Source organism: Vitis vinifera, chromosome 11 (genome assembly GCF_030704535.1).
Source record: "Vitis vinifera cultivar Pinot Noir 40024 chromosome 11, ASM3070453v1".
NCBI lineage: Eukaryota > Viridiplantae > Streptophyta > Magnoliopsida > Vitales > Vitaceae > Vitis > Vitis vinifera.
The window spans coordinates 8,362,159-8,386,942 of record NC_081815.1 but is presented as its reverse complement, the minus strand read 5'-3'; the positions used below and the strand labels follow the sequence as shown (position 1 = coordinate 8,386,942).

The window sequence follows — 24,784 nt, the reverse complement described above, 5'->3', positions numbered from 1 at the left end:
TTTATTTATTTATTTATTTATTATTAAATTATTATTTGGTATATTATTGTTAGTAACTCGTTATTATTAAAAATAATTTTTTATTGTTAAAAAGTAATGGAAATAATATTTATATCACATTTTAATATTAAAATTATAAATAATAAAGGTAATAAAATAAAATTACAAGAAAAAGGTGAAAGAAAAAAAGAAGAAGAAGAAGATAATTTTCATTTTTTTTTTAACTCAAAGACTAAAATGGTCAAATATACTTTCGATCAATTATATACCCAAAATCACAATTCCTCTTATAAAAAACAAAATTATCTATTTTTATGGAATTAAAGGTATTTTTTATTATGGAGGATATTTACCTAAAAACCTATGGATGCAAGGTAAGACCCACCTGCCTGACTAAATTTATATTACGTGTCAGTACACAAGGCATGGTGCGTGTCGTACGTTTGTGCAGAAACGAACCCGACAACCATGAAACCATACGTGGCAACGTGTGCGGTGAATACTGTGTGACTTCATCAGCACACACTGCACGAGGTGTTTGACACATCTGACAGCAATTCCTATGCTCGAGAGGAAACCCAAGGCCACGCTCTCCCAAGGCGCGTGGCATCTATGTTTCCTCGTTATGCTCCATTCTCCCACTCTATTAAAAAATCTCACCTATTCTCCACTGTAGCCATAGCCAAGCACCGAACCCTAAATTTTTTACTCCAGATCACTCTTCTACTTCTCCTTCTGATATCTCTCTATGGAATTTAAATTTCGAGCGGTCGATGATCGGCCGCCGTATCTGTCCTCTTCGCCGAGCATGATCAACTACTTTACCGAACAAGCACTGAGAGGTTTGTGCAGGGTCGTAGATATTTTTGTTTGTTTTCTGAGAAAATTATGAAATGGACGGGAAGAAATTTTTTTACCTGATGTGGTATGTTCTTTTGGTTTCCGAAAATGAAAAACTGAGTTAGTCGAAGCCAGGTAATTGTATTGGCATTGTGGAGTTGACGTTTGTGATTTCTCATGTTACAAACAATCACGACCTAGGACACTGACTGTAATTTCTTACATTTTCCCTAAGTTTCTGACCAAACAAACAAAGTTTTTTCTTTAATTTGATTTGATGATTTACTGTTTTAGCGGGGTATTCGAACAATGGCATCCTATTAAACGAGCTACTGAGTAATCCCTCTGACATGCGAGAAGCGATCCAGCGGGAACTCGAAAAAGAGCGGATCCGAGAAGAGATCATCGCACGGGAGATCGCGCGGAGACGATTACTCGAAGCTGAAGTTCGAAGAGAACTATTGATGGAGCAAGAATTGATGCTGACCAAAACTGAATTCAAATCGCCGGTTTCTTCGGCAATGCGGTTGGACCGGTTTCCGTTGTTTCACCAATCCGATAGTCGAGCACTTGAGGAACGACTGAGTAGATCTCTTGCGCAACGATTGGCACTGCAGGCTCGCCAGGAAATGCTCGCCGCCCTTGAGACTGGGACGTCTTTTCAGCGGGGTGTAGAAGCTGCAGGGCCTGAGGTTAAGCCTTTTCCAGAGGTTAACAAGGACAGGGTGATTTTACTGGTCAGTTATCGGTCTTAAATGCTCGCATTTTTTCAAAATTAATTTATTTTGACATTTTTTTTATCATTTGGCCCCCTGCAAATTTGATGAATTTTCTTTATTCAGGTTCTAAATTGGGAAGTGATAGATGGTTGTCCTTTTCATATTTTGAGCTTTGGTGATGATGGGTTCTGTCGTTAGGTCTAGAGTATATATGCATTATCGGACTTGTTTATTATCTCTGATTTTGGTTGTACTTGTGTCATTTTCAGTTTCAGAAGCAGTCTGTTGGCTAACAAAAGGTTTCTCTCATTACTATTTATAGCTTGAAAATTATCAACAACTTGTAATGTGTGGAAGGGAAAAAAGAGGATGGTTTTGTGACTATATAGTTTCAAGCATTGATGTCTTGTGTTGAACTTATGCTTGTTACACACGCACATTTATTCATTTGTAGATATGCATTGTCTTCTTTCTTCATACACAAAGCTTATACACATAGGTGCACTGATGCATGTGTATAGATAAGGTAAGTTTACCTTCTACTTTTCCACCTTGCTGGTAACTTGCCTTGTTTTCTATGAATTAACAAATTCATATCTCAAATAACTATAGAAACCTTTCCTTCCCACCCAATAACTGATTCCGCCATAGCAATCTTGTTGTAAGTAAAGCCTTGCCTACGTTCTTTTTGGTCTTCCTCTTGCTTCCTCAACTTGAATCAGGTTTTGGTTGCCTACATTCATTGGTTTTATTTCTACATCGTAGGGTCATTTTATCTGTCTTCCTCTCATCTCATCTGAACCCTACATAACTTTAAGGAATACATCCATTGTTTATTATAATTTTTTTTGTCTTGCCTCTCTTCCATCTTAACATCTTCATTTTAGTTGTGCACATTTCCCTGGCAGATTTATTGATTCAAATTCAATAAGGTCCTACAAATAGAACATTTTCAGCATCCAATATGATAAAGCTTCATAAGATCTATGGTATAGAGTTTGAATTTTCTTTTTGGTATTTTGGATGGATGGAAAATTTATTAAGAAAGCGGTAAGGAAGAAAATACGGGAGGTGACATAAAAGAAGAAGGAAGAAAATGACAGAAAAAATAAAAAAAATAGAAATAAAAAGGCGCAAAAATGAACAAGGAACAACTAACAATTATACCAAAGTGCTCCACTACAACAGTATGAACATGATTGTAAAGGGATCATATCTAGATTGATTCAAAGAACATTTGAAAATGAAAACGTGGAATTGTATATATTAATTTTTTTAGTTTCAAGATATGATAAATGATAGCCATTATATTGGCAATAAGGCATCTTATTGTAGCGGGATACTATTTTAATCTGCAAGGACTTTTTGGAGTCCTTAAGTTTCAATTGGATGACAAATTTAGTTTCAATTCTTAATAGGCATTCCCAAACATACATTTCTCATCAAACTCTGTTTTCTGGCCCAGTCTAACTCTATCTTTGACCCCAATCATAGTCAATGAAATAATTTTTTGCCCATGCTGTGGTTCAATCTTAATGCTTGAGACTATAAAACTATAATATTTATTAATGAAAGCATCATGTTTCACATTGTTTGTTTTGCCTTTTCTAGATAAGAGAATCCTAATTTAGCCCTAGTTTTAATATCAGAAATGGAAAAACTGCTGGCAAATCCATGGTTGTTGAGGTAGACGCTAACTTATATTATTAGGTGATTTTCCCTATGCATAGAACCATAGGCTTGTGACACATGCAGGTGGTTTAGCCTTTTCACTTGTGGACTGCATGTCAGAAGTCAGCCCTAAAGGGGCATCATAGTCATTGATTCATGAGATTATGTGTAGATCATTTTTGCTATAGCATTGTTTGCCATTATAGCAATCTGAGCACAGAATAATCTTACATTAATGGCTTTGCTGCTCCTCTGGTACTGTTTTTTAATTTGCAGAACTACTTGGAGAAGGCTAAGTGTCGTATGTGCAGCAGGCCCATATACTTACCTGTTGTCTGTTTATGTTCTTTCATGTAGAACTGTCCATCACAACGAGTGTGTCATTCTCATGCTAACTTTTTTATATATGCATTCTTGCAAGCATACTGTGCCTACCCACCCTGCCAAACATATATTCTTGCTTATAATGTGACAACAATATGATATTTTGACAAGGCTGCTCATGAGCAGTCTTTATGCCGACTGCTTTTTTGCTACTTGATCAAACTTTTTCAAGTATATTCTTTTGTTGCTGATGTAAGCTTGGACTCTTCATGTCCAAGAAAAGATAAAATATTCCTCGTGTAGTTTTGGTTTTAAAATTAGGAGCTTCCAATGTCTTAATAAGATCATCTGATAAGCTTAGGCAAGTGACAGTTTTCATCAATCTCAAACTTTTTCGAGTGTATACTTTTGTTGCTTATACATCTTGATTTTCATCTTCCAAAAATGATGAAAACACATGACTGAAAGCTTTTATCAATTCAAACTTTGTCAATTATATTTTGTGTTGCTACTATAATCATGATTTTCTTCTCCAAAAAATATGAAGCATTCTTCATGTGGTTATGGTTTTAAAAGATTTTCAATGTCTTAATAAGGTTATCCTGATGTCATCTTGAAGTTGATTAGGAGTGACAGCTGTTATCAATCTCAAAACTTTTTCAAGTTTATTCTTTGTTGCTACTATAATCTTGTTTTCTTGTTCAAAAAATGATGAAACATATGACTGAAAGCTACTATCAACCTCAAGATTTTCCAAGTATATTTTTTGTTACTAATATACTTGATTTTTTTCTCCAAGACATGATGTAGCATTCTTCATATGTGGTTATGATTTTAAAAGAAAGGAATGTCTTGAGAAATCTGATTTGGAATAGTCTTTTACCCCACGGCATAACTTTTAACCATGCATTTCATATTCACTTGCAGTTTGGTCTCAGAAATAGTCACCCCTCCCCCATAGGTCAATCACGAGCCTCCTCTCATACCCATGTATTTCTTGTTCACATGAAATTTGCTCTGACAAATATAGCCATCCCTACCCCTCATGTATATCCCACCAGCCTCCTCTTATATGCATGCATTTCATGTTCACTAGGAGTTTGTTCCTAGAACTATAGTCTACCATTTAAGGTCTTTAAAAAGAGAGGGGGGGGGGGGGGGAGAATTTCTTGATAAGGCTAAGTCTTGAGAGTGAATGTGCTCATCAATAAGGTTATCCAACAGAAGAAAATGTCAAGATAATCTTAGTCAAGATCGATACCATTTAGGCAAGAGAATTCTTGAGAGTGTGTGTGAAAACCTCCTGGTAAGGCTAAGTGAGACACAATCTCATCACTAAGACCAGTAGGAAACTTAGAAAGTCAAGCATTTTTAGGTCTTTGATGTGTTTGATTATCTGAGTTTTTAGGTAAAGATATTTTTGAGAGAGAGACATGGGGAGAATGTCTTAATAAGACCAGGCAAGAGACTGGTCTCATTAATCTTAATCATGATTGGAACCACATTGGCTACTTGGAAGGTTTAAAATTTAAGGTCTTACAGATGTTGCTCACTTTGGTTGCTAGGTATAGAGAGAATTATTGATGTCCACACTGGCAACTTAGAAAGTCTAGCATTTATGGTTTAGTTGCTACGTATAGAGGCATAATCATTGTTGTCCATGAGCAATATGAGAAAAATGATAACGAATAAAAAAGAGTGATGGAGAGTTCAATTTCTGATGTTACATCAATTTACAGAGTGATGCATGATTTTTGTGGCGTGCCTTTCAAAAAAAAGAGTGAATTCAAAGATCTTAGACATTTTATGTTGAGAACGTTTTTTACTATTTAGTTCCAAAGGTAATTCATGTCACTTTGTAAAACTCTGATTTGGCATGTTTGAAGAGTCAATACCTTAGCTATCTACTTACTGGCATTGGTCATTCATTTCTGAATTAATCTTTTGGCTTTCACCTCATTGAATTTAAAAGTTTTATAAAATATTTTCTTCATGAACTTGATCACAATCAGAGCATTCCACTGAAGCATCTTTACTCCTTAAATTGACTTCTATAACTGACAATAAAGCTTAAAAATAAGTTTATAAGGAAATGGGTTAGAATTTTATTCGTGAATTATGGGATTATAATCAACATGATTATTCAACTGAATCTTTACCAAAGCTATTAGAATGGTAGCTATGAATATATATATTTTTTAAGAGAAGATTCCTATTATTCTATTTTGGATTTTGTGATGTATAAATTAGTCATAGGTCATGTCCAGACCTACTATTTTAGTTAAAACCAAGTGTCTGTATTTCAATTGAAATTATGAACCTTTATTCCAGCCTATTTTTAATTTTGGCTTTTGGAATAGTGAGAACTAGCATCATTTGGATTGTGACAAAGATGAAAAATGAATGAAAAGTATGATCACTCAAAAAAAAAAAAAAACAACCCTGGAAATTGATGGCTCCATTGTGTTTTATATAGCATTCCAAGGTAGCAATCAACATCTTGAATGGGGCCACTACAGAAAATGATAGCCATCTCACAAGTGATTATAAAAATTACAGCAATGTCTTTTGAGAAAAACTGAAAAAAGTGTCCTATATCATCAATTGTAGTTATGGCTTCCATTTTCCTCACTGGTCTCATTTTGGGTGATGAATATTTTTTGCCTTTAAATGCTACTAACACGATGGGCACATTGAAATTCTATGGGATCCCAATTAGTCATGGAAACTGGTGTATTTTTACTCCTTTATCCATTGGATCTGTTCCTAATTAAAAGGGCCTGGGTCAAGGACATCTCATTTTGGTTGGTTGGAATCTGGTCTGCTTTAATGAGACAGGTTAATGATTGGGTTTGATTCAGGGATGAATCAGGGAATAAGTGATGTATAGGATATATAACTTTTCCATAATTAAAATTATTTTTAGTTCTGATTTTCTTCTCTTATTTTGGATGCAGAAAAAAAAATTAGCATCACTCAATATCTTTTAATTTAAAGTTTAAAATGAAAATACCCATGCATGTACTGGATCTAGGACTATCTATTTCATACATAGTCTTGTATCCATATCCCAAACCATTTAGGCTCTCAGGTAGGAGTACTTTATTGCCTCTCCTGGACCTGGCTGGCCCTTCAACCACAAGGGTTGCCATAACTGATTTACTCAGATCTTTTTTGTTTGTTTGTTTGTTTGTTTGTTTGTTTGTGCAAATATTTGCAACACTTTAGTTGCTAAAAAAGAATTTTGCTTGTTATTGGGCCTAGCGGGGGTAACTATTTTGATGGTTACCTAGACTACATTCTTCTAGGTGTCTTTGTCAGTAATATTTTTACTCCTCAAGTTCAAGTGTGTGTTTTCTTGGAATTGTGGGATTAGGAGTCAGGAAGTAGCTTAGGGGTTTGGTTTTGGTGAGGTAGGCTCTTGGTGCTTGTTTTTCTTGATTGGTTTGATAGTCTTGTGCTCCTTAGCTTTTTAGGGCTTGGTTTTGTCAGTTTGGGAGCCCTTTGGCTTGGGTTGTGGTTTGTTTATTTTCTCCTTTCACCTACTTTTTGGCACTCTTTGTATACTCCGTGTGTACTTGGTGCGCCTTTCTTTGTGCTTTTAATATACTTGCTTATTTACCTATAAAAAAAAATAGACATTGTGAGTTCAAATTCTAACAACTTAAGCATTTAGGAAATTTGGTTGTCCAACAAGTATGATTACATCAAAAAAATGTTTGACAGTCTTTTTGTCTTAAAAAAAAAGCCAATTATGATAACATCATAAGATGTAATATTCTATGTCAATATTGTCGTGGAGGTACAGTTGTTTGGCAAAGTTTTGTCTTTGTTTGGGAATGCCCACTGAGGGTTTTGAAAGTGAGATTTTGAAACTTCTTAATAGAATGAGGGAAAGAAGAGACCGATTTGAGAGGGTAAGCGGAAAAAAGAGGAGAAGATAGAGACCCTCGAGATTTGACTGCGAGCTGAAGAAACTTGAATGGTTGGTAAATTACGGTGGGTCAGGAGGGGATCGGGGTTATCAGGAGTGTGTTAGATGAGGCTTCGAATCCTTTCGAGGAATGTAAGAGGGGTAAATGATAGAGACAAGAGAAAATTGATAAAGGATGTGATTAAATCCCAGAAGGTGAACTTAGTGTGTCTCTAGGAAACAAAAATTCAGGAGATGACTAGTGGAATTGTGAGAAGTCTTGGGGTAGGAAGATATTTGGAGTGGTGGGCTTTGAATTCAAGGGGTCCCGCGGGGGGGGGGGGGGGGGGGGGGGGTTGTGGTGTTCTGGGATAATAGGATGCTGCGAGATGGAAGTGGGTAAATATTCAATCTCTTGTCGCTTTAAGAATTGTGAGGATGGTTTTTGTTGGATTTTTTTAGGAGTGTATGGACCCACTGTGAAGGTGGAGAGAGAAGATTTTTTGAGTGAGCTGGGGGCCATTAGAGGTTTGTGGAATGAGCCGTGGTGTGTAGCAGGAGATTTCAACATGATAAGATTCCCTTTTGAGCGTAGTAGAGTAGGCTGTTTGTCCCCGACAATGAGGAGATTCTCATAGGTGGCTGAGGATTTAGAACTAAGGGACTTGCCTCTTCAAGGGGGGTTGTTCACGTGGAGTGGAGGTTTTAATAATCGGTTTCGGTTCCTCATTTCTGAAGATTGGGAAGTTCATTTTCAGGGGGCCATTCAAGTTGTTCTGGCTAAGCCGATTTTGGATCACTCTTCGATTCTTCTTGATGGGGGAGGAATGAGGAGAGGGCCTATGCCTTTTAGATCTGAGAATATGTGGCTGAAGGAGGAGGGCTTTAAAGAGGTGTTGAAAAAGTGGTGGGAGGGGATTCAAGTTAGTGGGTCAACCAACTTCATTTTGACTGAAAAATTGAAGGCATTAAAACCGATTATGAGAAGTTAGACTAAAGAGGTTTTTGGGCAGATTGATTCTAAGAAGTAGAGTGCTTGGAATTTAATGGATTTTTGGGATAAGAAAGAGAGTGTTTGCTCTTTGTCTTTGGAAGAAGAAAAAGCTAGGAAGGGGGCAAGAGAGATGTATAAAAAGTGGGTTCTTTTGGAAAAAGTGTCGTGGATTGGTCGTTTTTTTTAGCGGTGTTGGAGAAGATGGGGTTTGAGGAAAGGTGGTGTAGATGGATAAAGTGATGTTTATCCACTGTTAGGTTTTCAGTTATGATAAATGGAAGCCCTACTAGATTTTTCCAGAGCTCAAGGGGTTTAAGGCAAGGAGACCCCCTTTCGCCTTACTTATTCGTAGTTGTGATGGAGACTTTTAGTTGTTTGCTGAAGAGAGCAATTTCTAGAGGTTTTTTGTCGCCTTGTTCGATTCAGGGAAGAAGGGGTCCAGGTCTCTCATTTGTTGTTTGCTAATGACACGTTGATTTTTTGTGAGGCAAAGGAGGAGCAATTGACGTATTTGTGCTGGTTGTTAATGTGGTTTGAGGCAATTTCAGGGTTAAGAGCGAATCTGGAAAAAACTGAACTGATTCCAGTTGGTAAAGTTGAGAATGTGGAAGAGTTGGCTAATGAGTTCGGTTATAAGGTGGGAAAATTGCCCTCCACCTACTTAGGAATGTCGGTGGGTGCTCCTTTTAAATCTGTTGCCACTTGGGATGGAATAGAAGAAAGATTCCAAAAGAGATTGACTATGTGGAAACGTCAGTACATCTCAAAAGGGGGGAGGATTACCTTAATTCGAAGTACCTTGTCTAATTTGCCGATCTATTTTATGTCTATTTTCCAGCTGCCTAGGGTGGTTAGAATGAGATTGGAGCAGATTCAAAGGGATTTTATGTGGGGTGGTGGGGCTTTTGAGCAAAAACCGCATTTAGTAAGGTGGCCAATTGTGTGTGTAGACAAAAGAAAAGGAGGGTTGGGGGTTAAGAGTCTTGGGACTTTCAATGGGGCTCTCCTTGGCAAGTGGGTTTGGCGCTTTGCAATTGAAAGAAAGGTCATTTGGAACCAAGTGATTAGAAGGAAATACGGGGAGGAAAGAGGAGGGTGGAGATCTTGTGAGGCTAGGAGGCTTATGGAGTCGGGTTGTGGAAAACAATAAGTAAGATGGGACATCTAGTAACCCCTTCTTTTGGCTTTGTGGTGGGTGATGGTAAGAAGGTGAGGTTTTGGAAAGACAAGTGGTGTGGAACCACCTCTTTGTGCGAGGTTTTCCCTTCATTATTTGCTCTAGCAACTTCCAAAGAGGCTTGGGTAAATGAAGTTTGGACAACCGAGGAGAAGAGAGGGGGAGGTTGGACTCCTTGTTTCAATAGACCTTTCAATGATTGGGAGTTGGAAGAAGTGGAAAGGTTGCTTTGTTGCTTAGATGGGAAGAAGGTTAGGGTGGATGAGGAGGATAGGGTGAGGTGGATGAACTCAAAGGATGGGGTTTTTTCGGTAAAATCTTTGTATAGGGCTTTGCAGCCGGTGTTTCTTGCTTCTTTCCCTTTGAAGATTATTTGGAACTCTTGTGTGCAGCCCAAATTAAGCTTCTTTGCGTGGGAGGCTTCGTGGGGAAGAGTTCTAACCTTGGATTGTTTGCAAAAGAGGGGTTGGGCATCGGCAAATAGATGCTTTCTGTGCCAAACGTGTGAGGATTCGATTGACCACCTCCTTCTTCATTGTGAAAAAACAAGGGAAGTGTGGATGTTGCTCCTTTATTTTTTTGGAGTATCTTGGGTTTTTCCTTTTTTGGTAAAGGAAACCCTTTTAGGATGGAGGAGCTCTTTTGTGGGTAAGAAAAGGAAGGTGGCGTGGCAAGTGGGACCGTTATGCTTGTTTTGGGTCATTTGGAAGGCTAGGAATACAATTGCTTTTGAGGATTGCGTGTTGTCCATTCAAAGGTTGAAAGCTTTTTTTGTGTATTTACTTTGGTCGGAAACCAAATTGTGGATAAAAGATGGTCCTTCGACCTTAATAGATTTTATAGATTGGGTATGTTTGTGATGAGGGAGAAGGTTTTTTGTTTTTTTCTTGTTGTTTGGGTCCTTTTGTGAGGGGGTGAGTTTCTCTATACTGTAATTCTGTGGATCGCTATTTTAGCGCCTTTTTGCAATACAATTTTTTTTTTATTGATAAAATATATATATATATATATATATATATATATATATATATATATATATATTTTGATGGTAGGAAATGAACCATGTTATGTCTACCTGCCTTTAGATATTTAATGCTTCTCTTCTTTATGTACATTTTTGTATTTTTTATGATAGAATAACAAATTGTGATACATAGAGAATGGAGGAAGTTAGGATTTGAATCCTAATTTAGTCGCAATTACTTTCTCATGTCATTTCTGTTTTATCCATGATATGCACTTCAATGTGTGCGAATTGATCTATCAAAATTGAAAGTCAAATTGTAAGGTAAAAATTCAATTTGTAGATGTAACGACCTATACTCAACCGTGTAGATATTATTCACTCTGGGTCTAAAAGAGTCTTTACAACTTTAAAACGCATCTATAAGGTTAAGAGAAGTTCATACTTATATGGTGTTAGGAACTTTCTCCCTTATCCAATGTGAGACATCATAAACACCCCATCATGCAAACATAACGTCTTTGTTGTGCCCCACAGGATTACGAAGTTAAACAGACAAACATCTCCTACAAGGCCAAACAAACCCCTTCACTGGGGTTGGGGATTGACTCCGATACCTTTTATAACAATCTGCATCCAATCGTATAAATATTGTCCGTTTTGGGTCCAAATGAGCTCTCATAACTTTAAAACGCATCTATAAAGTTAAGAGAAGTCCATACATATATAGCCATAGTAACTTTCTCCCCTATCCGATGTGAGATATCACAAACACCCCCTCATGTAGACACAACGAGGATGTTATGTCTCATGAGATTACGGGGTCAAATAGACAAACATCCCCTATAAGGCCAAACAAACCTTCACACCCTTGTTGGGGATCTGCTTTGATACCATTTATAACGACTCGCATCCTATCGTGTAGATATTATCCGTTTTGGGGGCTCTCACGACTTTAAAACGCGTTTATAAGGTTAAAATGAGTCTATACATATATAGTATAAAAAACTTTCTCCTATTCAATGTGAGATACACAAACACCCTCTCATACACACACAACATCCTTGTTGTGTTCCACAAGATTGTGGGGTCAACCAAACATACACCTTTCATAGGACCAAACAAACTTCCACATTGGGGTGAGGGATTAGCTCTGATGCCATTTATAACGATCTGCATCCAACTGTATAGATATTGTCCGCTTTAGGCCCAAAAGGACCCTCATGGTTTTAAAACACATCTACAGGGTTAAGAGGAACCCATACATATATAGCCCGGTAACTTTCTCCCCTATCTGATGTAGGATATCACAATAGACTTATATGATGTAGGTTATCAGGGTTCTAATCTTGTTATGGTATAGATATTTGTCATTTTTCTTTTCAGAAACATTCAAGTTGGATTTGGTGACTTATCATGTGGGTCCCATATCCCAATTCAATTCTAGCATTACTAAAGATAATTAGGCTAGTATCAATAAACTGGCCACCAGTAGTGAATGTTCTGGTACTGTCTTATGACCTTTGTGTAGGACAGCAGATAGTTTGAAACAAAACAACTCAAGTCTTTGCATATTTCAGTTAAAATTCCAGCACTCTAACATTTGCTTCCCTTATTCTTTCCCCACAAAAAAGGAGGAAGAGAAAAAAGAGTTCTTCCCTTGTTTTAAGGTACGGAAAATCAGTAGTAACAATCCATATCCTTGTTTTTCTTGCATAAAAGCATCCTTATGCTTGATGAACTTAATTGATTAGAGGACCTATGTCTGAAGATTGTCTTTTTTTTTTCCCTTTTCTTCATACGACAGTGTTTTTTCCATTTTTCCTTCTCTTACATGTGTGATTTTTCTTTATATGTATATAGGCAATGCCTTTTATGCTATTACACATTTTAAGGTTTTTTTTTTAAAATTTAAAAATATAGTTTATTTATTTATTTTTCCTGCTTTTACATGTTTGAAGGTTTTTGAGTCTTAAAGTCATCTTCAATTCGTGTGTCTTTCTTCTCTTTTATAAATAAGTTTAAGATATATAAAAGTATGGATTTGAAGTTAACATCATCACTTTATATTTAAACTGAAAATATTGTTTCTGTTTCCCAAAAATAAATGTTCTTTTGTTAATAATTTATTTATTTATATTTTGAACTTATAAAATAAGAATGATATTAATACCCAAGAATAGTGATAATGTGCTGTCACTTGGGTTCTGATGTCAAAACTGACATCACTTAGTTCTAAGTTTTTTATTTTATAAGTTCAATATAAAAACATATAATTGTTTAAAAAATTGAGCATCTTATTTTTTACCAAACAAAAAATGACACTTCCACTTTAATTATAAATTTATGAAGTTAATTTTATGTCATATATATATATCCTAATCTTATTTCAAAAAAAGAAGAAGAGCATACAAACTGAAGATGGCTTGTAAGACTCAAAAACCTTCAAACATGTAGGAGCAGGAAAAAAACAAAAAAAAAAAAAAGTGAAAAGAACCTTTGCACATGTAAGAGCAGAAAGAACATAGTAAATCATACGAGGAAGAGAATGAGAGAGGAATCAACACACATGTACACACACAAAGCTAAGAAGTCTATGTTTTGACGGGTGACATCCTTCTACCCCACAGGGAATCAAACCTGGAACATGTAATCCTGTTTTTCACTCTAAGCTATAGTCTTATGTTAGATGTCCTTTCTGTAAATAAGTGGATGCATTCAAATTTCCTGATATGCTGCCTCATTACTTTGCCTTTTAAAACATTGGTGCAAATTGTATAGGTTTATCTCCAATTCAATGTTAACTTAAAAAATATGAGTAGATAAGGAAAAATCAAGACCTAAGTGATTGATCATAAAACCCACTGCTTCTTTGTTGTTTATGGGGCCCCTAGAAACTGTGAGTTTTAGGACCATGAATGACATACACTTAAAATGGTACTTTTTTTTTCTCTACTGATCAATCCTTTTCCTTTCATGAAAGGCCTTGTAGAAATTTTACATCCAGATCATTCCTTTGCTGTCAATAATATTCTCATTTGCCTATATATATATATATGTATGTCCAGATCATTCCTTGGATGCTATTTAAGATCTAGTGTTGATGATTAACTCACTCTAAATATGAAAATCAATTTTTCTTTGACTGGATTTCAAATGCTTGCGTGCTGAAAGCTCAATACATGGACCATGTGATCAAGGGTTTACAAATGATACATGATTTAGCAGTTCAGAAATGGGAGAATTTCCATGTTTTTTTTTTCTCCTTTTGCATTACTGAATGAATTTCTCTGGTTGATATGGGGAATTTTTACACTTTTTTATCCCTATCTTGGGTATCAAGTCTTGTTAGCAAGGTAGGTTTCCAACATTTTAAACATTCTGAAATGGTTTTTTTTTAATGAATATTTTTTGGGCATGGGTTAGAGTACACATAGATGATCACTCATTGACTACGATGGACTTTGTTGACTGCCTCCTCTCCAAGTAAGGAGGGAGATGGGTTCTCTCTCTCTCTCTTCTTTTTGCTTGCCTGTTGGTGTCTATTGTATATATTGTGTGTACTTCGATACACTCTTTGCTTAATATTCTTATTACATATCCACCTTTTTCCCATAAAAAAAAAAAAAATCTAAAATGGGATTATGTTCTACATGTTAAGGCAAGGAAAATAAATTTAAAAGTTCATTAGGAAGGAGTTGAAAAGATGATATGGTCTCTAAGAGCTCAGTAATTGTGTTAATTTTGTTCAACGCGTGATTGTGCTTATGTAACTCATTGTTTTAATTTTTTCGAAGATGGTGCTGATGATGATGATGATGATTATTATTATAACTAGCTTGTGACACAGCAGTGCCTTTTGGTTTACATGATTCCAGTTCATATGATTTCTTTCAGCTTTGTCCTATTTATATCCATGATTGATTTGTCTATTCTTGAAAAACTATTCCTTGGACCTTGCTTTCCAGTATGTCCATATGAAATTCTGTTAATGGGACATGTATGCATGAAATATATGTCTATTCTTAAAAAACTGGACCTTGGACCTTGTTTGCCAGTACATCAGTATGATATTCTGTTTAGGAACCGTATATGCATGAAAAATATACTGCACTTGTTGTATTCAAACTAATGCTAGTGAATATTATCTTCCTCCATGCTTGTAAAAGCAGAGGGTGGAGTTTACATGGGAAAATACCCTTGAAGCTTTCACAATTTATGAGGTGGTCATTAATTTATTGTTACATGTGTGACTGGTTATGGACTGTGTTTGAGTATTCTGTTGCAGCCTAAACCTGGGCAAAACCTGTCTGGAGCAAAGCGGAAAGCTACAACACCACCCACAGTGGGTGTTAATGAGCTGTCTTCAGTTGGTTCAAAGAAGAAACTTAAAGAGGAATGGAGTTGCGCTCTGTGTCAGGTTACTGCCACAAGTGAGCGAGGTTTGAATGAGCACCTTCAGGGAAAGAAGCACAAGGCCAAGGAGGCAGGACTGGTAGCTCAAAGGGCAGGCAAGAACCCTGCTCCTTTGCAGAAGAAATTCAGAAAGGCTAGTAAGCTAGCGGAGATCACTGATGCTCCAGGTACAGGGCAGGTGGAAAAAATAGTTGGAGAAACACTTCAAACTGATATTGTTGGGGAGGCATCAACATCAATTCTCAAAAAGCACAATGCAGAAGATGGAGATAAGAAAAATGATGAATTACTGTTGCAGAAAAATGAGGTGGGAGAAGATATGACGAAAAATGTGGAGGCAACAAAGCCAAAAGGTCAGAAGCCAGTGGATCCCAAACTCAAGAAGAAGAAATTTAAATTTTGGTGCGAATTGTGTCATGTTGGGGCCTACTGCGAAGTAGTGATGTCTACCCATAAAAATGGAAAGAAGCATGTGGCCCGACTTCAGGAAATTAGTCAGCATGGTTTACCTGTTCCAGTCTCATCCACAACCATGACACCATCACCAGAGGTTATTCAAAATACTGAAACTGCAGAAGTGATAGCTAAAGAAGTAAATGCAGAGGTGATAGCTGTGGAAGCAGATGAGAAACCACTGGAAAATAATGAAGCAAATGAAGATGGATCAGGCCCATCCCCCAGTGTGAAATGACTATAGGGAAGATGCTGAAGGATGAACAAACTCTCTGGTTTTCCACAAAAGGTATTGCCCTCCTCCAGATTTAGACCTAGAGTCGGGTAGACTTCTATGTTCCTAATTTTTGGTTTGGCTTTTATTTAGGACTCTTGGATTTTCCTTGAAAGTTTTTAAATGTTATGGACTGATGCAAAAACCAACCAATCCTCCAAAAATCTATAAGGTAGACTGGTTTCCAGACAATGATTCAATTTGTCTTGTTGATTGGTTTGAAGGACTGATTGATTGCAGGGAATAAGGAGGAAACGGTAGAATAACAAATAACAGAATAAGCCTTAAATTAACAGAAGAATTGGTTGCATAGAAACCATTAAAACCATAGATTATTCTATAAAACAGAATTGCCTTCTAAATTAGGTGTTTGAAACAGAAATTGGAAATGGTTTAATCTAGTTTGAATGTGAATGTATCACAGTTTTGAAAATGAGTACTTTCCGGTTTGACTTCGGAGATGAGGTTGTGATAAAAATAAATAAATAAATAGCATTTTCTAATATGAGCTTATTGGATTCATATTCTAATCTGGAATTACTGTGTTCCCAAATTTTCCGTGTGAGAAACGATGCGCAGGGAGACATAAAAAGGGGTAAAGGTGGTAGCCATGGAATTGAATTCAGAAGGGTGCGGTGTGGGTGGGCGGCATTGAAGCCCGGCAATTGATCTAGTGGTTGTAGTTGTGGTTGAGTGATAATGAAGTGGTGTTCACTGTGAAGGAAAGGTGGAAGTATTGGGCATGGCTAATGATGGGGAAGGTGGTCCAGGTCGAAAATGGAGAGAGCAGAATTGAGCCGGGTTTCATGTATGAGACCCAAAATATTGAGATTTAATATTGGGAATGATGCAGTGAAGGAGATAATATTGGTAACCCCCGCCCATCAAATACAATACCGAAGAGGAATTAGGAAGCGATAAGAGGCCCACTAGGTTGGTTGCAATCTAGAAAATCCTAATGGCTGTTCATTGTTGTTGCTGCCCTGTCCGTGTAAAAGGCTCCACTCACCCACCACAGGCCACAAAATTCTTCTTTTATCATTTCTTCTTCTTTTCTCTTTTGGGTGCGTGGTTTCTGCTCCCAGTCTCAAAAGCTTCATTTTCAAGCTTGTATCATTCATTTGTTGCCATTCTTTTCTTGGGACGGAATTTCCAATTTGGTATGCTCTTCCGCCGGTTAAAATACAAATCCTAACCAACCAATTCTGCCGCACCCCCATTGTTAAATTCACTCCCAGTACCGTAATATGATCCCTTTCATTTAGCTCTCAGAAGGGGTTTGGGTAAAAAACTAAAGGGAAAAAGCGAAAAAGGCTTTATATCTCAGCAATTTTTGTTTCAAAATTCAGATCTCTTACTGTTAGTGCTCATCAACATTTCCTATCAAATGACTTTATTCAATTAAGCATTTCTTTTGAAAAGGTACCTTTTTCCCCAACTAGAACAAGTCCTTAGCCCGAGAAAAGAGAAGAATAATTTTAACACGATGGGTGGGCATTCTCCATGCTCAACAATGGCATAGAAAAGTATGAGACATCAAAAAGACATCTTCACCCATTAGAGACCCCACCCGCCCTCTGCCTCTCTCAATATCAATCCCTTTCACCACATACCTCTCACTCCAATTAAAACAGCATCAACTCCAGCTCCTCCTTCCTGTTACAAGATTCCCCAAGTTTCCCTTTTACCCCCCCACCTCCAGCTGAGTCTTCCTCATTAAACAAACTCTCATCCTTTTCCCTTCTTTCCTCAACTAAAAGTTCAAGGAAAACAAACAAAAATCTAGAATTTTATAACCCGAATTCCAACCCAAAGTGAATGGCAAGATTCCAAATGCCTTCTGCTGTGGTCTCCATGCCCCCCGCCCCAACCACAAAATTTTAAAATTTGAGCGACCATGAGAAAGAAACACCCAGCAGAACCTAATTCCTAAGCATCATTTCCACCATTCCATGTTATATGCAAATATATGAAGCTATTTTTCCTTTACAAAGAAAATTGGAAACAAGAGAAGGGAAAGGAGAAGCTACAAAGAAAGGGGAAGAGAATCAGAATTGACCATAACTTCCAAGCCCCTCCACTGAAATTTGCATCATCCTCCACTCCAATTGTGGTGACAATGACTCAAACCCGCAAAGCTACCTGATCCTGCCATGATATCTTTCTCTTTCCCGCCCGGTTTGGCCCATTCCCAATGTTTCTACAAACAGATAATTTCATATCACTGTGCTGATCATCATTCCCACCTCTAATCACACTCTTCTTCTGCTCCTCTACCCCCGCACTCTCAACATTAACCTGGACTTCCTCTTCCTCTCTCTGCAAAACATCAGCATTGAGGCATAAACAATTAGCCCACTAACACAAAGTAACTCCGAAAATTTTAGGTTTTTAATCCACCAAAGTTCTTCCACTTGCTTACCGAAATCTTGTTCAAGTCAAAAACAGGAACCGGGTTCCTCAAAGCAGCTTCCTTTCCACTGTAACCCCTAGTTTTCTGGTTTAATTCATAACCGGGATCTGGGTTGGGCAAAGCAGCCACTTTCCCCTTGTGAATCCTTTCCTTCATATTCCCGCCAAAAACTGGAGCTGGGTTTCTCATGGCAGCAGCCTGTTTTCCACTGTGATTCTTATCCCTTGTGATGTTCTTGAGTTGAGTTGCTGAATTTTGTGGTTGCTTAAGCTCTGGTTCAGGTGGGGTTTTAGGAGCCATGTTTTTCAATAGGTATTTGTACCTCCGTCTCAAAAATCTGCCAAGACATAATCCAAGTTACAGTTTTCTATTGAAATTTGATCCACCAAATACATGAAGATACAATATTCTACACAATTCTCAATTTGCAACTACTGAGCATTGCAAAAAGATTTCCAAAATATAGAAATTAATCCAATACATGTAGAAAAATTATCATACCTAACTTCAGCCAATAGGGTCAGCTTGTTCTGGTTCACACTCAGCAATTTCTTTTTCATGGCCTCTGTTTCCTGCAAAATGCTTAATGATATAAATCCATCTGTTGCTTTATCTAGAAAATTAGACCCTTATCTTACAAATTGATCAATGATCATTCCATGTAGATCAGAATGAAAAAGAGAAGGAAAAAAAAAAACCCATCTAACATCGCACAATAAGAGTAACAAAAATAAGGGAATTATTTAAAAGGAATATAGCAAGAAAATCATATAGACCATAGGAAGCAGGGGAAAAATAACTATATATTTCTCAAACCCAGCCAAGGAAAAATAAACAAAAACTATTAAGGGCACAGATTAGGAGGAGAAAAAGAGAATTATGTTTATCCAAAAATAGTAATATTCCATTTTAAACCCATGACGACGATTTAATACACAGGCTATCATCGGGATAACTGTTTCTAAAATAAAGAAATTAAAAAAACTTTTGAATCTTGTTTGGGATCCAAGAAAACAAAGACCCCCCCCCCCCCCCCCCTCAACTAAGACTAAATACAACTATTCCGCCTAGTTTATACAAGATTTTTCAATTTGAGGAAACAAAAGCGCGTAGAACATAAGATCCAAAACTTTCTTTTTCTTTTCCTCGGTTTTCTCAGCAACCAAACAAGGGTAGGGAGCAAACAAGAGATATCAGGGAAATCTAGAGAACCCCACAAAGGAAATTCAAAGGAATACCCAGATCTCCCAAACCCACAAAGAGAAATTACCTTCTGCAACTCATGGAAGTCCTGCAGAAGACTCTGGTGCTTAAACCTTGACTTTGCGTCCTCGTACACAGCATGAGGAGAAGACTCCATAACCATCCGCTTCATCTTTTTCGACATGAGATCACAAAGAAGAACCACAACCCACAAGCCAAGATTGATGAATCTCTAGACGGAAGGAGAGGAGATGAGAGATGAGGATAGGGAGAAAAAGGCAGGGGAAGAAACAATAATAAAGGAAGGGTAAGGAAGGTATAGCGATAGAGATAGAGACAGAGATAGAGAGAGATATAGAAGAAGAAAAAGGAGAGGGGGGAGAGAGAGGGAAAGTTCTTGTTTCCTGTTTTCTCTGTGAAAGTCTGACCAAGACAAACCCAAAAAAGCCCACATAAATCGGGAAAAATGGTCTTTAGAGACATTGATGAAGATGTGATTTTTTTTGGGGGGTTGCAGAAGGGCAGTTTGGGCAGAGAGTGGGCTTATTATTTTGGTATTGTGAGGTGGGTTTGGTTGGAGGACATTTGAAGACATCTTCTCTATCTTTCCCTTCTCTTTCTCTTTCCCCCTTTCTCTCTCTCTCGCCCCCTCCCTCTCTCTCCTTTGGTTTTTCTTCTACATAATTCTTGGTCCAGCTGGGCCATTTCTAGAGAGAGAGAAAGAGATGATGTGTGGACTGTTGCCAGTTTTAGAGAGAAGGGGGTTGTGGGAGTAGTTTCTCCGTTTCTTCTACCTTCCCTTTTTATTCTTCTCTGAAGGCGCTGCTGGCAAAAAAAAGGCAGGAGGTAAAATGGCTTCTGTTTTTGCAGCTCTTCTTCTTCTTGGCGGTACCCCCTTATATTTTATGCCCTTCCCCCCAACCCCAACCCCACTCCTCTTAATTAATTTTCCTTTTCTATTTTGGCCTAAAATATCTTAATTTACCTAAACACCCCTCCCTTTATCTTCTCTCCCATCAACCATTTCTTTTCATCTCTTTCCAAACACAACCCATTTTCCCATCCAAAATTATTTATTTTCTTTTTTTTTTTCCCAAGAAAATTATGGTATTTTATGCACGTGTAAGATTGGAGTACTACTTGAAATTGGGTAAGGGTTGGTTGTTTTGTTTTTCAAATAAAAAAAATTAGGCCGAAGTTTGGTTTTGCATGTGATGATATGCATTATGAGCATATCAGCGATGTAACAACGTCTTTTTTGAATTTCTATCATCATATGATACAAAAAGTCGTTATAATATAACTAATCGTGAAAATCACGTAATTTTATCCACAAAGAATCAAGTTTATCGTTATATTATTTTACGTTACTAACAATATTAAAAAAAAAATAACTTTTTTTATATTTAGTTTTATCATAAAAATTATAAAATAATTTATTAATTTTAAATTTATTTTTTATTTTTCTTCAATTTTTTTTAAGTTAGATTTTGGCAATTCTCTTATTCATAAACATTCCCATTCTCTCCTCTTATTTTATTCCTCTAATTTTATTTTTAAAAATTTTTAGCAAAAATTATGAAAAATACATGTGTGAAAAATTATTTCATATCTCTTATATAAAAACTTAAAATTTAAAAAAATTAAAAAATTAAAATTAAACTCAATCAAATTTTACTTTCTCTACGAAAACAATGGGAGTAAGATGAGTAAAGAGAGTTGAAAGAGACATTGTGACTGCCACCGACAATTGCAGCAACTCCAGAATGCAGAGGAAGATTTGAAGGTTGCTTTCACTTACATTTCAATCTCCTGTTGATATGGGTTTGTTTGATTATGTTTTTTAATCAGATTTGGAATAGACAAATATTTTATAATAAAAATTATTATTTTTATTTTTATTTTTATTTTTTAAGAATTATTTTTAAAAAATTGATAAAAATAAAAATATTATATATAAAAATTATTTTTAAAATATTAAAATAAAATTAAAAATATTTTAAGTTTTTAAATAGACTTTTATTATTGCACAAATCATATAATAGTTTCTAAAAATTATTCTTAAAAAATATTATCAAACAACAGTCTTATTATCTTCAAAAGTTTTTAAAAATAATTTTTAAAAAACAATTTAACAATAGTATCATGATATTTTATTAAAATAAAAGTTTATTCGGAATAGAACATTCTTCCCATATTTTTTAGATTTTTAAATATTTTTTAAAATGATTTTTATTTATAATATTTTATTTTCAGTATTTGTATAATTATTTTTAAAAATAATTTATAAAATAAATAAAAACAATTGTTAAAAGCGTTTTTGACTTTAAAAAAATATTTTTTAAAATAATTCCCGTTTATAAATGGTGGAGGAAAACCTTTCTCTCTCTCTTTATTCTTTTTTTAAAATAATAATAATAATAATAATAATATTTTTTAAAAATAAAAATAAAATAAAATTGGGGGTATTGAGTAAAAGAGACTAAGAGAGATGGTGTGTGTCTACTTGACATGGACACGTGATCCAGGTATGCTTCTCTTTCTCTCTCCACGTCTTGCAGCTTGCTAGTACTACCCCTCGCTGTACGTCAATTCCGTACACTCTGCCCCTGTTTTCGATACCTCCCCCACAGTAGACCTAAATGATCTCTATGCCATAAAATTGATTATCCTATATATCAAAATATCTCTTTTGATTTTATCACATTTTAAGTTTTTATTTTTTTAAAAAAATTAAGTTGAAATCATATTTTCAAAATAATTTAAAAAAAAAAAAGAAAAGATAAAATGATTATATATAACTATTTTCCTTTTTGTTTTTTTAATTTGTATTATAATTTTTAAAATTAAATTTTATTTTTACATCTCTCATCTAAGCAAAAAAATAAAAAATAAATTAGAAGCATATGTAGACACTTTTGTATTAATTTTTATTAAAATTTTAAACACATTGGAACATATTTTAACTTATAATATATATAAAAAATAATTAAGGTTTTGTTGGAGGATTGTTTTAAAATACAGTTTTAAAAAATAGTTTTTAATATTTTTTTAAAAATAGTTTTGTAAAGAAGATATTTGTTTGGAAATTTAAAATTTTTTTTAAAAAATAACTTATTTTTAATCATTTTCCACATTGGAATATATTCAAACGTAATATATAAAAAATAAGGTTTTATTTAAGAATTTTTTAGAAAACAGTTTTATAGAATAGTTGTTAAGAACTATTTTTAAAAATTGTTTCTAATATTTTGTAAAGTAAAAATTTATATGAAAATTTAAAATATTCTTAACCCGTTTTTATGGTTTTAAATAATTTTAAAATAAATTATTTTTAATTATATTTCATATGTTTATAATTAATTTTAAAGCTATCCCTTGGAGAGTAGATAAAAATAGTTAAAATATGTTTTCATAAAATATCTTATTTTATGTTTTTAAAAACAAAAAATTATTTGAACATTATCAAATTTATAGTTATAAAAAAAACTAAGATTTTGTTTGGGAATTTTTTTCAAAGATAATTTTAAAAAATAGTTTTTAAAAACTATTTAAAAAAAATCAAATATTTTGTGAAGTAAAAGCTTATTTGATAATTTAAAGCATCATGAATCTTTTTTATGTTTTTAAAAACAACTTTTATCTTAATTTTAATCATTTTCAATATTTATATAATTATTTTTTATAACCGTCCTTAAGAAACAGATAAAAATAGTTAAAATATATTCTCAAAAAGTATTTTATGTTATGTTTTTAATAACAAAAAGTTCTTTATTTATTTATTTATTTTAAACATATTTTCTTATTTTTTTATTTTTAAAAACAAAAAAGTGGCCTTCAAAATAGTTTACAAACACACCCTAATTTATGTGTAGCAAGAATCAAGATCATAAGTCTCATCGCAATGATTTGATCTCTTTCTTCTCCCTCAAATTTCATAACTTTTTACATCTAGAGTGATATTATGATAAAATTATTATTGTTATTTTTTTTTTCTCATTTGTCTGAGAACTCAAACACAACCTTTCATTTATGTCTAGTCAAATAATTTAAACAATACCTAAGATTGGAGCTACATTTTTTGGAAGTTAAATTTCATTCCCTCAAATATTTTGCATAAATTGATGATTTAATATGAAATTAATTTAATTTAATTTTTTTATTATTGTAATAATTATACTTTTGTTTTTTAAAATAATTATGAAAATTGCATTTTCCTAAGGTGATTTTATTTTTGCTTTGAAAATTTGATAGTAATTTTTTTTTAAAATAAAATATTAAAAAATTTATTTCAAAATTTTAAATAAAGACTAAAATAAAAAATTAGTAGGTAGGATGAACCTGCAATTATTTCACCAAACCAACAACATGCGATATGTTTTCATTTTTATATTTCAATTGAAGAAATAAAATTATAACCACCAAACATATTTAATATTTATAAAAATTAAAAGTATAATTGAAAACATTTTTCCCTTTAAAACATAATAAAAATATGTATCCAAATGATATCTTAGAAAGATACATGAAAAAAATATGTTTTCATACACTCATATAAAAATAATCATAAAATATTTATCGATCAAAAGTAGTACTCCTTGAATGGTGAAAGGTAGTACTTATAATGAAATGTGGTATAATTGAACAAAAAATTGTATGAAATGCTAATTAATTTTAAATGATTGCTTAAAATTTGTATTTTATAAATTTAGGTTTTATTTTACAGTTTTTTTTTCATATAAGTGTATGAAAACATACTTTTCCCGAAACATGAAAAAACCCTAAAATTTATAAAATACAAACTTAATATATTTAATTAAAAATAATCAGGATTTTGGGATTATTTTTAAAATATTTCCTTTCCTTTCAAAAATATGTAAACTCTTTCATTTTTTGTTATAAAATTTCTCAATAATTACTTACTTTCATTTCAAAGGATAAAACCCATCATTTATCATAATCAATACCAATGTTTCTTAATCTTATTGATAAATGATATTGCTAAATTTATTTATTAAAAAATAAATCAATAGAAATAAAAAGGGATGTAGGAGGGCAAGGCATCTTGGGAAAGATGGTGGGAAGGAAGATCTCACCATGCCATCACCCTCTTCATTTCAGAGTGCAAAAGGTAAAAACATGTCATGAGGAATTTTGTGGGGGGGTATGTGGAGGGGTTCAGACCTACCCAAATACAGAAAACCATATGAACCATCACATTTCATAAATAAAAGAAATGGAAAGAAGACAAACTTCCCAATGGAGGGTGAAACCTCATTTCAAATGTCTCTCAATACTTGCTTTTTCGTTCTCTTTTTCTTCCTCCTATGTTTCTGTCTTTGCCTCCTGTCTTAATTCTTACGACTCCATCATTTCCCAAGACCAAAGGTTTGTGTGATGAAGATTCATAGAATGTAACTACG

The 24,784-nt window shown here is 34.5% G+C and overlaps 2 protein-coding genes across 2 annotated transcripts; one reads left to right on the top strand and one right to left on the bottom strand.

The window, feature by feature from the left end:
• Positions 1-545: 545 nt before the first annotated feature.
• On the top strand, positions 546-15,937 carry LOC100241709 (uncharacterized). The gene is made up of 3 exons (XM_010658316.3): positions 546-842; positions 1,135-1,577; positions 14,891-15,937. The coding sequence occupies exons 1-3, from the start codon at positions 749-751 to the stop codon at positions 15,707-15,709; spliced, it is 1,356 nt and encodes a 451-aa protein (XP_010656618.1). The 5' UTR covers positions 546-748; the 3' UTR covers positions 15,710-15,937.
• Positions 15,938-17,663: 1,726 nt separating this feature from the next.
• LOC100267212 (uncharacterized) lies at positions 17,664-20,292 on the bottom strand. Its single transcript, XM_002277671.5, has 4 exons — positions 19,429-20,292; positions 18,660-18,730; positions 18,168-18,495; positions 17,664-18,064 (listed from the first exon to the last, which is right to left on the bottom strand). The coding sequence occupies exons 1-4, from the start codon at positions 19,543-19,545 to the stop codon at positions 17,870-17,872; spliced, it is 711 nt and encodes a 236-aa protein (XP_002277707.1). The 5' UTR covers positions 19,546-20,292; the 3' UTR covers positions 17,664-17,869.
• Positions 20,293-24,784: the final 4,492 nt, after the last annotated feature.